The sequence below is a fragment of the Scyliorhinus canicula genome, chromosome 7 (genome assembly GCF_902713615.1).
Source record: "Scyliorhinus canicula chromosome 7, sScyCan1.1, whole genome shotgun sequence".
Taxonomy (NCBI): domain Eukaryota; kingdom Metazoa; phylum Chordata; class Chondrichthyes; order Carcharhiniformes; family Scyliorhinidae; genus Scyliorhinus; species Scyliorhinus canicula.
Genome location: NC_052152.1, coordinates 25,055,578 through 25,069,343, shown reverse-complemented (window position 1 = coordinate 25,069,343; position 13,766 = coordinate 25,055,578). Strand labels below are relative to the sequence as shown.

The 13,766-nt window shown below is 52.1% G+C and overlaps 1 protein-coding gene across 1 annotated transcript; it reads left to right on the top strand.

Moving 5' to 3' along the window:
• Nucleotides 1-805: 805 nt before the first annotated feature.
• cbr1 (carbonyl reductase 1) lies at nucleotides 806-5,314 on the top strand. The gene is made up of 2 exons (XM_038801583.1): nucleotides 806-1,387; nucleotides 4,523-5,314. The coding sequence occupies exons 1-2, from the start codon at nucleotides 913-915 to the stop codon at nucleotides 4,957-4,959; spliced, it is 912 nt and encodes a 303-aa protein (XP_038657511.1). The 5' UTR covers nucleotides 806-912; the 3' UTR covers nucleotides 4,960-5,314.
• Nucleotides 5,315-13,766: the final 8,452 nt, after the last annotated feature.

The following is a 13,766-nucleotide window of genomic DNA, read 5'->3' as shown; positions in this document are numbered from 1 at the left end:
ATTCTATGATCAGAAATCTATTCCCTCACCATTGTCCTCCTCTGCCCCCCCCCCCCCCCCCCCATTTGGGCCAGCTGGGTTTACCAGGTTGCTTTTTCACACACTGCTCACGGTCCCACATTCTGACCTATTAAAGTGCCACTATCAGCCCTCTTTCCTGGTCATTATCTCTGTCGTGTTAAGCACAGTAAGATAACACAGGCTGCAGCTGGATGCAGCTTTACCTGAGAGATACTCCACACCTTGAAGGTTCAATCAGGTTTATTGAACCTGTCACACAGTTAGCTCAATGCTCTGTGAGTTCGAGTCTCTGCGTGATTAATCTGTAGGACTGAACCAGACTAGCTCTTAGCCACCTGCTGTAGCAGTTATATATGTGCACTCTGACTCACACTGCAGATGTCACGAGTGGAAAGAGGCGGAGTGTGAGTCCCTCCTGCCTTTTATAGTGGGAAACCACCCCCAAGTGTTCTGCCTGCTGATTGGTTATGCCCTGTTCTCTGTATTCGTTGGCTGCCTGTTTGTATCTCATTATGTGCATGTCTGCATATCATGACAATCTCCAACATTTACTTTCTCTTTTTGTCCAGGACATCTTTGTCAATCTCCACCTATTGCTGGCTCTCTATCAAGCACCACTGCTCCATAGCCTCCCCCAGGACAGCATGGATCTGTTTCCAGCTCGGACAAAGAGTTATTTCAGACTGGAAACGTTAGTTCCCCTTTTCTGGCCACAGATGCTGACAGACCTGCTGAGATTGTTGTATTTCCTGTGTCAGATTCCAGCACCCGCAGAGACTAATTGGGTGGCTCGGGTGCGATGCCCGTGTGCAACACCGCCTGGAGGCGCCAGGTAAATATGCATTGTTGTTGTTGACTGGGGTGCACGGATTCGGCGCTTCACTGAGGCGCATGCGCGTGTCTGCTGAATGTAACAAAGGTCGTGTTTCCTGGAGTCAGTCTGTATCGCAGTTCTCAACCCAAACTCCCGGAAACATGTCCAAGCGAGTGGCCGTGGTGACCGGAGGCAACAAAGGCATCGGCCTGGCGGTGGTGCGGGCTCTGTGCCGGCAGTTTGACGGGGATGTGTACCTGACATCCCGGGACAGGGACCGCGGGCAGCAGGCGCTGCACAAACTGCAGCAGGAGCAGCTGAAGCCGCTTTTCCACCAGCTGGACATCAATGACCTGCAGAGCATCAGGGACCTGCGGAGCTTCATGTCCCAGACTTACGGAGGCATCGACGTGCTGATCAACAACGCTGGCATCGCCTTTAAGATGGCTGATACCGCTCCGTTCAGCACCCAGGCTGAAGTGACTCTGGCGACCAACTTCTTCGCGACCAGGGATGTGTGCACTGAGCTCCTCCCCATCATCAAACCCCAAGGTACTGAGCCTTTGCATTTACAGGAATCTCTGATCGCCCACTAACCAGGCATTCCCTCCCTTTTATGTGCTGCCAATTTCCAGGGAGGGGGTCAGGTCAGCACAGTGCATATTCTGGCCTTTCTGTCATTAGTTTGCTGGAGGGTAAACAACCCAACACCACCTTGCGTGGAGCGTTTAACTTGGGCTTGACTTTTGTGGTGAAGGCGAGGTGAGATTAACAGCTTGTTAAAACATCATTAAATAGAAACTTCAATGGAGCTACCCAACATAATGAAGGCCGTGGGTGGGGGAGAAAGTATTTCCTCTAGTCAGGAGAGCTTGGTTAGAAATCAGGTTTAAAAGATAATTGGCAAAAAAAAGAAGAGGGAGATGAACAGAATGGTTTTACTGAGTGAGTGGTTATAGTGGGAAACACATTACCTACTGAAAGGTCTAAAAGCCAGAGTCATTGGCAACTTTCGAGAAGTAATTGGATGAAACCGAAAATGGTTACTGAGCTGCTGAGAAAGAGACAGGGAGTGGCAGCCATTAACAACTTTCAGATAACTGGGACATCAGACATAGGACTGGGAGGAGCCATGTGACTTATTAGGCGATTCATTTGTCTACTCTGGGGGGACTGGAAGCAAACACCTGGCACTCCTGAAATACTTGGAAGTTCATTTGTCATTTTATATAACCAAATAAAACATTGGTTACCTTTGTAACAATGTAAACTGTCTCCTACTAATTAAAGAGCTATTGGAGGAGGAGAGGAAAAATGATCTGCATGGCAGCCTCCTATCCAAGATTTGACCCAATAATAGTGAAGGAATGTCAGTATAGTTCAAATCAGAATTACATGTGGTTTGAAGGACGTGACTAGTCATGTCCCAATAGGATTTGGGCCACAGCTATTCACGATTTATAAATAACTCAGATAAAGATATAAAGAGCCAATGGTGCAAAGGTTGTTCTTACAGTGAGTTGTGCAGATAGGAGCATAAAATTGCAAAGATACATTAATAACATAGAATAGAATTTTACAGTGCAGAATGTTGTTCATTATGCTTTCCCTTAATTTGCTCTGTTTTAATTACCTTTGCTCAAGAGTCGCCAGGTATCTTTCTGATACCACCACAGGGTTCAAAGCCAAGTACTGATCAATGACTCAATACACCAGTTAGTAAGTTTGAAATCAATACACATTTATTTATACACACACAGTCAATTATTACTCTTGCATAAACTCTACTCGCTAAACTACAACTACTACTAAAAGCCTATACTTAGCTTCGAGTGGCCCACCCAGTCAGAGGAACAATGGCCATTGTCCGGTTCTAATACTGCTGGCTTCGAACTGGTGCGGAATAGTAGCTAGGAGCGTCTATCTCGTAGCGTGCGTTGACCTTGGACTAACTTGGTTGGTGCAGCTGCTAGGCAGGTCTCTCCTCGCTGAGAGCCAAGGCCGAGAGAGCGAACTGAACTTGGGGACTCTGTTTTATAGTCCCCAGGGGTTTCGCGCCCTTCTGGGCGGCCCCCCGGACTTGGTCCCAATTAATTGGACCATGTCCCAATCATTCGTATTGATTTTCTCCAATACCGGAGTTATTCCCTGATCGTTGGGCAGGCCCTATGTGCCATTGGCCTGCCTTTGTTTTAGCTCCCATTGGCGCCAGGGAGTCTGTCCTGGTCTCTATTGTTTCAATGTTTCCTTTTTGTCTCCGGAGATAGCTCATTAATATGTTAATGGCTATTGGTTTCAGTTCTGTCTGGGTTCTACAAATCTTAATACACGGGAAACCTTGCACCTGCTTGTTTTCCCTAGTGCTGTCCAATTTTCCCTGCACTCTTTGCGGGGATCCATTTTGGAATCGGGATATGACCACCTCAGGTGGCTACAAGAAGGAGGCCATTCGGCCCATCGAGTCTGCACGGGCTCCTGGAAAGAGCATCCTACCCAAGGTCAACACCTCCACCCTATCCCCATAACCCAGTAACCCCACCCAACACTAAGGGCAATTTTGGACACTAAGGGCAATTTAGCATGGCCAATCCACCTAACCTGCACATCTAATGCTGCATGGTGGTTAGCATAAATGCTTCACAGCTCCAGGGTCCCAGGTTCGATTTCCGGCTGGGTCACTGTCTGTGCGGAGTCTGCACGTCCTCCCCGTGTGTGCGTGGGTTTCCTCCGGGTGCTCCGGTTTCAGCACAGTGGCATAGTGGTTAGCCCTGCTGCCTCACGGCACCGAGGTCCCAGGTTCGATCCCGACTTTGGGTCACCGTCCGTGTGGAGTTTGCACATTCTCCCCGTGTTTGCGTGGGTCTCACCCCCAAAACCCAAAGATGTTTAGCACACTGGGCTAAATTGCTGGCTTTGAAAGCAGACCAAGGCAGGCCAGCAGCACGGTTCGATTCCCGTAACAGCCTCCCCGGACAGGCGCCGGAATGTGGCGACTAGGGGCTTTTCACAGTAACTTCATTGAAGCCTACTCGTGACAATAAGCGATTTTCATTTTCATTTCATGTGCAGTGTAGGTGGATTGGACACGCTAAATTGCCGCTTAATTGGAAAAAATGAATTGGTGGGTACTTGCAGAATATCGACATATTCCAAGGAGCGGGAGCACCGTGGTTAGCACAGTTGCTTTAAAGCTCCAGGGTCCAAGGTTCAATACTCTGCTTGGGTCACTGTGTGTGGATTATGCACGTTCTCCCCGTGTCTGCGTGGGTTTCCTCCGGTTTCTTCCCACAGTCCAATGATGTGCGGGTTCGGTGGATTTGCCATACTAAATTGCCCTCGCTGTCCAAAAAAAAAAGTTAGGTGGGGTTACGGGAGCTTGAGTGGGGTGCTCTTTCCAAGAGCCGGTAGAGGCTCGATGGGCCGAATGCCTCCTTATGCACTGTAAATTCTATGATTGTATCGCGGTTTTAGGGATTATAATTCAAAATGTTAGGTAGATAAGAGTAATTTTTCCACTGAATCAAGTGTCCCAAGATCCGTCAGTAGGCTTGAAATAATTTCCCACCAGGCTCCATCGGCTTTTAGCGGAAAAGGAAATAGAGTAAGAATAAACGAGAGAGAAATGTTTGTTTTTGGCTTTTGTTCCTGTGTCATGTTATATGATTTTGATTTTTGTTAAACCTGCAGGGAGAGTTGTGAATGTATCCAGTGTGTCCAGTTCCATGTCATTGCAGAAATGCAGCCAAGAGCTCAAAAATAAATTCCGCAGTACGACAATCACGGAGGAGGAACTGGTGGAGCTGATGAAAAAATTTATCGAAGATGCTAAAAGAGGAGACCACGCTCAACAGGGGTGGGCATCCAGTGCCTACGGGGTATCAAAGATCGGCGTTACGGTTCTTTCGAGGATCCACGCCCGAATGCTGAGTAAGGAGAGGCCTGCAGACGGGATCCTCTTGAACGCTTGTTGTCCTGGATGGGTGAAAACAGACATGGCTGGTCCCAATGCTCCTGGGACCCCAGAGGAAGGGGCTGTGACTCCGGTTTATTTAGCTCTTCTCCCAGCAGGAGCTGAAGGCCCGCACGGAGAGTTTGTAAGCAAGAAAACTGTTCAGGAATGGTAAACCTTTAGGCTAGGAGGATAGGGAAGGGGAAGAAGCTGGAGGATAAAAAGAACAAATCATCATCTTCACTATACTAACAGAAACTGACAAGATTGCAGGCTGTAATTTCATTTGGTTGGGGTCAGGCTTTGTTTGCATGAACTAATTCTTATCTCATTTCTCTTCCTCCAACATTTTCATTAAAGTCCACAATTGTGCCTTGAAGTTATTTGTCGCTTATTAAAAATAATAGTTCTACTGATATTGCTAATAGTGTTTGTGAGTTAGGCTAGTACAGGCTAATAAAAACAAGTTTTGCTGAAGATGTTCATTACTTGATAACTTTTAAAATCAATAAACCCTGTATTTTGAATCATTTTGGTCCATGGATCTATCATTGGAATGTGCCTTTAAGCAGCAGACTCCAGGTTGAAGCAGCCAGCTTGTCAGAACACTGTGTTGCCAGGTTTTACTTTGGAGAGGCGAAGCCAAACATCTTGGCACCGAGTTTATTTTCAGAACCAGGTTTGGAGGGAGTTGCACCATTGTCTCCTCTCACCCTATTCCACCAGGGCCATCTGCTCCCTGTTCCCAGTTGTCCTTGTACACACTGCTCACCTTTGCTCTCCCAGATTATGAAATCTTAATGTGCCACTGGCAGCACTATTCTTAGTCACGATCACCACCATTTACATTCCCTTTGCCTTTTTGTCCACAACATCTTTGTCAATCTCCACCTATCACTGGCCCTCCATAAAGCCCCACTGCGCCGTACACCCCTGCCCACCACACTATAAACCTCACCCTATTTCCAGTTCTCTCTAGCCTTGACGAAGAATCATCCAGACTCAAAGTTACCTCTGTCCTCTCTCCACAAATGCTGTCAGACCTGTTGAGATTGCCCAGTGTTTTCTGTTTCTATTTCAGCATCTGCAATTATTTGCTTTCATGCTCCCTCTGTTGGTAGCTTTCTAAAATGGCTCTTCTAGACCGATATGGAAGATTCATTGGAAAAATGAGAGGCAAACGGTCGGGTCACATGACAAGTTTGGCCAGTCCCAGGAGCAGGTTCACAAGGAAGTCCTCCTCCTTTCCCGCCCCTCCATACCGGGTGTCGGTAGATCAGGAACGTGAAGCTGAAGTGCAAACAAAGCTGTAACGTAAGGGGCTGGATTCTCCGTTACTGAGGCTAAGTGCCGGTGTGAACGGAGAATCCGGTGAGGGGCTACCAATTGCGCCACGTGAAACTCCCGCGGAGAATGGCCGGTCCCGGGCTAACGGCCTGCACCGGACGCGCCGTAAAACACGGCGGCGGTCCTGCGCTAACCCTAACCCACCAATGGTGACCCCCCTGGCCACCCACCACCGGCCCCCCCAGCCCTAGCAGAAGCCCCCGCAGATCCCGGCCAAGTGTGGTGGGTGCTGGACGCTATCTGCAGCCGGCACGCCGGGTTCCTGACCGCTGGCACCACACGTGGCCCACACTGTCGGGAACCTGGCCTATTGGGGATGGAGCATCACGGGTGGGTGGGCTGATGATGCGCTTATGCCGTATAAATGTTGCGCAGCATGATGACGCTGGTTTGTAGGGGGCAGAGCATAGCAGACCAGCATCAAACCGGTGCCCGCCCCAATTCCAGGGTTGGAATCCATTCTTCGCCGATCACAATTTCGGCTTCGGGCTACGGCGAATCAATCCCAAGGTTTTCTAAAAACTAAAATGGGATGTATTCTATAACAACTTACATACTCATGGTCCATGGACTCCACAAGGCTTCAAAAAAGGCAGGCATCTTGGGAGTATATGACTGCTGCAGGCAACACCCTCCACCCCTGGTCCCCAGGTTTAAGGGGGAGGACTCCACTGTAGAGGGACCACCGGTGCCTGCTGCCGGATGACAGCAAGGCGTGTCCGGGCGAGGGCAAGGAAGTGAAGAGTGTGCTGCAGCAACCCACACAGGAAACTCCTCTGTGCAGTGCAGAAGGGTAGGGAGGGTGTTTCCGCGAAGCGGCTGAGGCTGTGGGACTCTGGCTCCCGAGGGGGAGGGGGGTTCAGGGTTTGGAGTTAAGCTGAAATTCCGTCCGAGTTGGAGTACAGTCAGATAGGAGTCCACCACACCCCTGTGCCGCCTCGAGACCTCACATTCCACCAGGTCCGAGTACGGCCGTTTTGAGGTCATGGATGGCATTGGCCGTGAGCTGGACATCCATCATCGTGCTGCAAGCCAATTCGTGGGGTGTCATCCAACTCACTCCTCCGCCACCCAGCACATCCCAGATCCTGGCAGCCACACCCCGCCTCTCTGTCAGCCATCGGAAATGACGTTGGTGGAGATTCCTGAGCAGGGCTCCATTTTTAAAAAATATTTTTATTCTCCTCCATTTTTCACATTTTCTCCCAAATTTACACCCAACAATAAATAATCAGTAACGAATGCAATGTCCCCATCCTTCCACCAAACCCCAAACATTGGCCCGCATGTTAACATAAAAAAAGACGACCTTCCGGTGTGCACCATGGAGTGAGTGGTCACACACACGGCAGCTCCTGCCTAAGGTTACAGAAAAGAGCTCTTTTTTAAGCAATATGGGTTGGAATTTTAATGAAAAAGCACAGGTGAATGTTGGAGGAGTACTTTCCCCCAGGAATGGTATGTTTCTTGGTTTCCAGACCCGCAGAATCAGTGAAAGATTTGGCTGCAGCTACAGCAGAGAGACAAAAGCCTTCTCCAGCATGCAGGCGGGGGAAGGGCGAGTTTAAAGGCTTCAAGCTGACCTGAGGGCCTTTATGAAAGCTGAATTCTAGCAGCAGAGGGAACAACTGGGAAAAGATCTCACCAAGGGCTCTTTTAAGGGCCCGCAACAGCGCTGATTTGATTTTTCCCCGGGTGGGAACGCAGCCTTTGTGCTTGGCGGCCGGTGGATGGGCTGGACTAGAAGTGGAGCGACCAGAAAATCAACTTTTGTCCAGGCAGAGAAGCTGGATTTGAACTGAGGACTGGGGGCTGGGGAACGTAGTACGCAGCCCGGAGGCTTTGTCCTCCTTGATGTCCTTTCGCTCTTTTTGGTTCTATTGGACGATGTTTTTTTTTGCTGTCTTGCCTTTTCTTTTTTGCTTTTCGGGACTGTTATCTGTTTACTTGGAATTTTTACTTGGGATTTTTATTATTTCACTGGTTGCGGGTTTGGGTGGGGTTCGCGGCCCTGTTGGGTCACGTGCCTGTCTTCCTGCGTTTTGGGTTGGGGGGCGCGGGCCTCTCTCCCGCGCTGGAGAAGCAGGGGGCGGGGTCGGCATTGGGGGAATGGTTGGGGTACACTGGGGAGGTTAATTGGGGTGGCGGGAGCAGCCGGGGTCAGCAGGAGTCGGCTGACTTACGGAAGTACAATGAGCGAAGTTACGCAGCTAGGGGGGGCCCTAGCTTGGGGGGGGGATGGGGAGGGTTGGGGGGGAAGAGAGGGTGGGGATACCGGGTTGCTGCTGGAATGGCCAAGAAGGAGCTGGAGCGTGCAGAGGGGGTCGGGATGGGGGTCTGTCGCTGTGGGGAACGGGCTGGCGGGGGGCACGGGCACGTGGCGGATTACGGAAGGGTGATGGCTAGTCGACGGGGGAGGGGGGCAGGTGGCCCTCCGATCCGGCTGATCACCTGGAATGTGAGGGGACTGAATGGGCCGGTCAAACGGTCCCGCGTGTTCGCGCACCTGAGGGGGCTGAAGGCGGATGTGGCTATGCCTCAGGAGACGCACCTGAAGGTGGCGGATCAGGTTAGGTTGAGGAAGGGTGGGTGGGCCAAGTGTTTCATTCGGGGCTAGATGCAAAAAACCGGGGGGGGTGGCGATCCTGGTGGGGAAGAGGGTGTCGTTTGAGGCTTCGAGTGTGGTGGCAGACAGCGGCGGGAGGTACGTGATGGTGAGGGGCAAGCTGCAAGGGGAGCGGGTGGTGCTGGTCAATGTATATCCCCGAATTGGGATGATGTGGGTTTCATGCATTGGAGGTGGGGGGCCTGATAATGGGGGGGGGGATTTCAACACGGTGCTGGATCCGCCACTGGATCAATCCAGTTCCAGGACGGGTAGGAGGCCTGCGGCGGCTAAGGTGCTGAGGGGGTTTATAGACCAGATGGGAGGGGTGGATCCTTGGAGGTTTGCGAGGCCGAGGGCCAGGGAATTTTCATACTTCTCCCATGTGCATAAGGCCTACTCCCGGATTGATTTCTTTGTTTTGAGTAGGGCGCTGATTGTGGGGGTAGTAGACGCTGAGTACTCGGCGATAGCCATTTCTGACTATGCCCCGCATTGGGTGGACCTCGAGCTGGGGGAGGAGAGGGACCAGCGGCCGTTGTGGCGCTTGGAGGTGGGCCTGCTGGCGGACGAGGGTGTGAGGGGGCGGGTTCGAGGATGCATCGAGAGGTACCTGGAGGCCAACGATAATGGGGAGGTCCGAGTGGGGACGGTCTGGGAGGCGCTGAAGGCGGTGGTTCGGGGGGAGTTGATCTCCATTCGGGCCCACAGGGAGAGAGGGGAGCAGAGAGAAAGGGAGAGATTGGTGGGGGAGATGGTGAGGGTGGACAGGAGGTACGCGGAGGCCCCGGAGGAGGGATTGCTGAGGGAGCGGCGCAGCCTTCGGGCTGAGTTCGACTTGTTGACCACCAGAAAGGCGGAGGCTCAATGGAGAAAGGCTCAGGGTGTGGTGTACGAGTATGGGGAGAAGGCGAGCAGGATGCTGGCACACCAGCTCCGTAAGCGGGATGCGGCTAGGGAGATTGGTGGAGTTAAGGACCGGGGAGGAAATGTGGTGCGGAGGGGGGTTAGACATTAATGGGGTCTTCAGGGACTTTTATGAGAGACTATATCGGTCCGAACCTCCGGCGGAGAAGGGGGGGATGGGGCGCTTTTTGGACCGGCTGAGATTCCCGAGGGTGGAGAGGGACGGGTGGAGGGTCTGGGGGCGCCAGTTGAGCTTGAGGGATAGGGAACATGCAGTCGGGGAAGGCGCCGGGGCCGGATGGGTTCCCCGTTGAATTTTACAAGGCGTATGCAGATCTGCTGGGCCCCCTGTTGGTTAGGACCTTCAACGAGGCGATGGGGGGGGGGCTTTGCCCCTGACGATGTCTCGGGCGCTGATCTCCTTGATCCTTAAGCGAGACAAGGATCCCCTGCAGTGTGGGTCATACAGGCTGATCTCACTCCTGAATGTGGACGGCAAGTTGTTGGCAAAGATCTTAGCCACGGGGATAGAAGATTGTGTGCCGCAGGTTATCCACGAGGATCAAATGGGGTTTGTGAAGGGGAGGCAGCTGAACACTAATATACGGAGGCTCTTGAACGTTATTATGATGCCGGCGGTGGAAGGGGAGGTGGAGATAGTGGTGGCGCTAGATGCGGAGAAGGCCTTTGATAGGGTCGAGTGGGGGAGCACTTGTGGGAGGTGCTGGAAAGGTTTGGGTTTGGGGAGGGGTTTGTCAGTTGGGTGAGGCTGTTGTATGAGGCCTCGATGGCGAGTGGGGAGTACTTTCGACTATACCGAGGGACGAGGCAGGGGTGTCCCCTGTCCCCCCTACTTTTTGCGCTGGCAATTGAACCCCTGGCTATGGCGCTGAGGGAGTCGGGGGATTGGAGGGGGCTGGTCCGGGGTGGGGAGGAGCACCGAGTGTCGCTCTATGCGGACGACCTATTGAATAGGTCACCTATTGATGACCTATTCCCCCCGGTGGGGGGAATGCCGGTGGTGATGGGGATTGTCCGGGAATTTGGGGATTTCTCAGGGTATAAGCTTAACTTTGGGAAAAGTGAGCTGTTTGTGGTACACCCGGGGGACCAGGAGGGGGGGATTGGGAGGCTCCCACTGAAAATGGCGGAGAGGAGCTTTAGGTACTTGTGGGTTCAAGTGGCCAGGAGCTGGGGGGCCTTGCATAAGCTAAACCTCACAAGGCTGGTGGAGCAAATGGAGGAGGAGTTTAAGAGGTGGGACATGCTGCCGCTGTCTTTGGCGGGTAGGGTGCAGTCAGTCAAGATGACGGTGCTCCCGAGGTTTCGGTTCCTGTTCTAGTGCCTCCCCATCCTTATCCCGAAGGCCTTTTTCAGGCGGGTTAACAGGAGCATTACGGGGTTTGTGTGGGCACATGGGACTCTAAGGGTGAGACGGGTGTTCTTGGAGCGGGGCAGGGATGGGGGGGCTGGCGTTGCCCAACATCTGTGGGTATTATTGGGCTGCCAACGCAGCGATGGTGCGTAAGTGGGTAATGGACGGGGAGGGGGCAGCATGGAAGAGGATGGAGATGGCATCCTGTGTGGGCACGAGCCTGGAAGCGCTGGTAACGGCGCCGCTGCCGTTCCCTCCAACGAGGTATACCACAAGCCCGGTGGTGGCAGCTACCCTCAAGATTTGGGGGCAATGGAAGCGGCACGGGGGGAGGTGGGGGCCTCGATGGGGTCCCCGATACGGGGGAACCACCGGTTTGTTCCGGGGAGAATTGATGGCGGGTTCCTGAGTTGGCACAGGGCAGGTGTCAGGAGGCTGGGGGACCTGTTCATAGACGGGAAGTCTGCGAGCCTGCGTGAGCTGGAGGGGAAGTTTGGGCTCCCCCCGGGGAGCACCTTTAGGTACATGCAAGTGAGGGCGTTTGTCAAGCGGCAGGTGGCGGGGTTCCCTCTGCTGCTGCCGCGTGGGGTTCAGGACAGGGTGGTCTCGGGGGTATGCGTTGGAGAGGGGAGAATCTCGAAAGTGTACCAGGTGATGCAGGAGGTAGACGAGGCCTAGGTGGAGGAGCATAAAGATAAATGGGAGGAGGAGCTGGGTGGGGAGATTGAGGACGGGACGCGGGCGGATGCCCTAGGAAGGGTGAACTCCTCCTCTTTGTGTGCGAGGCTTAGCCTCATACAGTTTAAGGTGCTGCATAGGGCTCATATGACCGGGACAAGGATGCGCCGATTTTTTGGGTCTGAGGACAGGTGTATTAGGTGCTCAGGGAGCCCAGCAAACTATGTCCACATGTTCTGGGCATGCCTAGCGTTGGGGGAATTTTGGAAGGGTGTAGCAAGGACGGTATCGAGGGTGGTAGGATCCAGGGTCAATCCAGGCTGGGGACTCGCTTGTTTTTGTTTTCGGCTGAATATCTGTTTTTGCCAACGACGGGCGTTAATTTATTGTTTCTCTTTTGTACTTACGGGGGGGAGTTCTGTTCTTTTTGTTCTTAGAATTTTCTGTTATTGTTTTCTTTTTTGTGAAAATGTGAAAATTTGAATAAAAATTATTTTTAAAAAAACATAAAAAAGACAAAAAGGAATCAGGAATCACCCATAGTCACCATAAACACAGAGAGTCCTCCTCCCTCAACTCTCTCACCCACCCCCCCTAATGTTCGATGTAATCTCGAATGTGCATGATGAATAATGTGCATGAATTGTAGAATCCCTCCATCCTTCCCCTCAGTTCAAATTTGACTTTCTCAAGAGTTAAGAATTCCAGCAGGTTCCCCCCGCCACGCCAGGGCACAGGTCGAGAGGTTGATCTCCACCCTAACAGGATCCGCCTTCGGGCGATCAACGAGGCAAAGGCTACAACATCTGCCTCCGCCCCCATTTCCAACCCCGGCTGATCCGACATCCCGAATATGGCCTCCCGAGGGCCCGGGTCCAGTTTCACATGCACCACTTTAGAGATTACCCTAAAAATCTTCTTCCAGTAATCCTACAGCTTTGGACAGGACCAAAACATATGAACGTGATTTGCACCACCCCCCTCCCCCCACAACGTTCACACACATCTTCTACTCCTTCAAAGAGCCGGCTCATCCTCGCCCTTGTGAGGTGTGCTCTGCATACCACCTTCAGCTGTATCAGCCCCAACCTCGTGCACAAGGTGGAGGCATTCACCCTCCGGAGCACCTCACACCAGAATCCCTCCTCCATACCCTCTCCCAACTCTTCCTTCCACTTTGCCTTGATCCCTTCCAGCGGTGCCTTCTGAGCAGGGCTCCTTGATGACAGCCTCTATTGCAGATGGGGAAGCCATGATGTGGACTGGGGTGAGCACAGTAAGAAGTCTTACAACACCAGGTTAAAGTCCAACAGGTTTACTTGGAATCACAAGCTTTCAGAGCGTAGCTCCTTCATCAGGTGAGATGGGGAAGAGCTGCAACCATAGAACCATAGAACAGTACAGCACAGAACAGGCCCTTCAGCCCACGATGTTGTGCCGACCATTTATCCGAATCTAAGATCAACCTAACCTACATCCCTTCAATTTACTGCTGTCCATGTGCCTGTCCTAGAGTCGCTTAAATGACCCTAATGACTCTGACTCCACCACCTCTGCCGGCAATGCATTCCACACACCCACTACTCTCTGTGTAAAGAATCTACCTCTGACATCTCCCCTATATCTTCCTCCGATCACCTTAAAATTATGTCCCCTCGTGACAGCCATTTCCACCCTGGGGAAAAGTCTCTGGCTAGCCACTCTATCCATGCCTCTCATCACCTTGTACACCTCTATCAAGTCACCTCTCTGCCTTCTTCGCTCCAGTGAGAAAAGCTCGAGCTCCCTCAACCTTTCTTCATAAGACATGCCCTCCAGTCCAGGCAGCATCCTGGTAAATCTCCTCTGTACCCTCTCCAAAACATCCACATCCTTCCTATAATGAGGCGACCAGAACTGGACACAATATTCCAACTGTGGTCTAACTAGAGTTTTATAAAGCTGCAGCAAAACCTCGCGGCTCTGAAACTCAATCCCCCGTTAATGAAAGCCAACACATCATATGTCTTCTTAACAACCCAATCAGCCTGGGTGGCAACTTTGAGGGATCTATGTATGTGGAACCCAAGAT

Bases quoted from the DNA above. Each gene is read 5' to 3' on its own strand.
- cbr1 (XM_038801583.1), top strand. From the start codon at position 913: ATGCGCGTGTCTGCTGAATGTAACAAAGGTCGTGTTTCCTGGAGTCAG. The intron at 1,388-4,522 runs GTACTGAGCCTT...TTAAACCTGCAG, and splicing joins CCCCATCATCAAACCCCAAG to GGAGAGTTGTGAATGTATCC.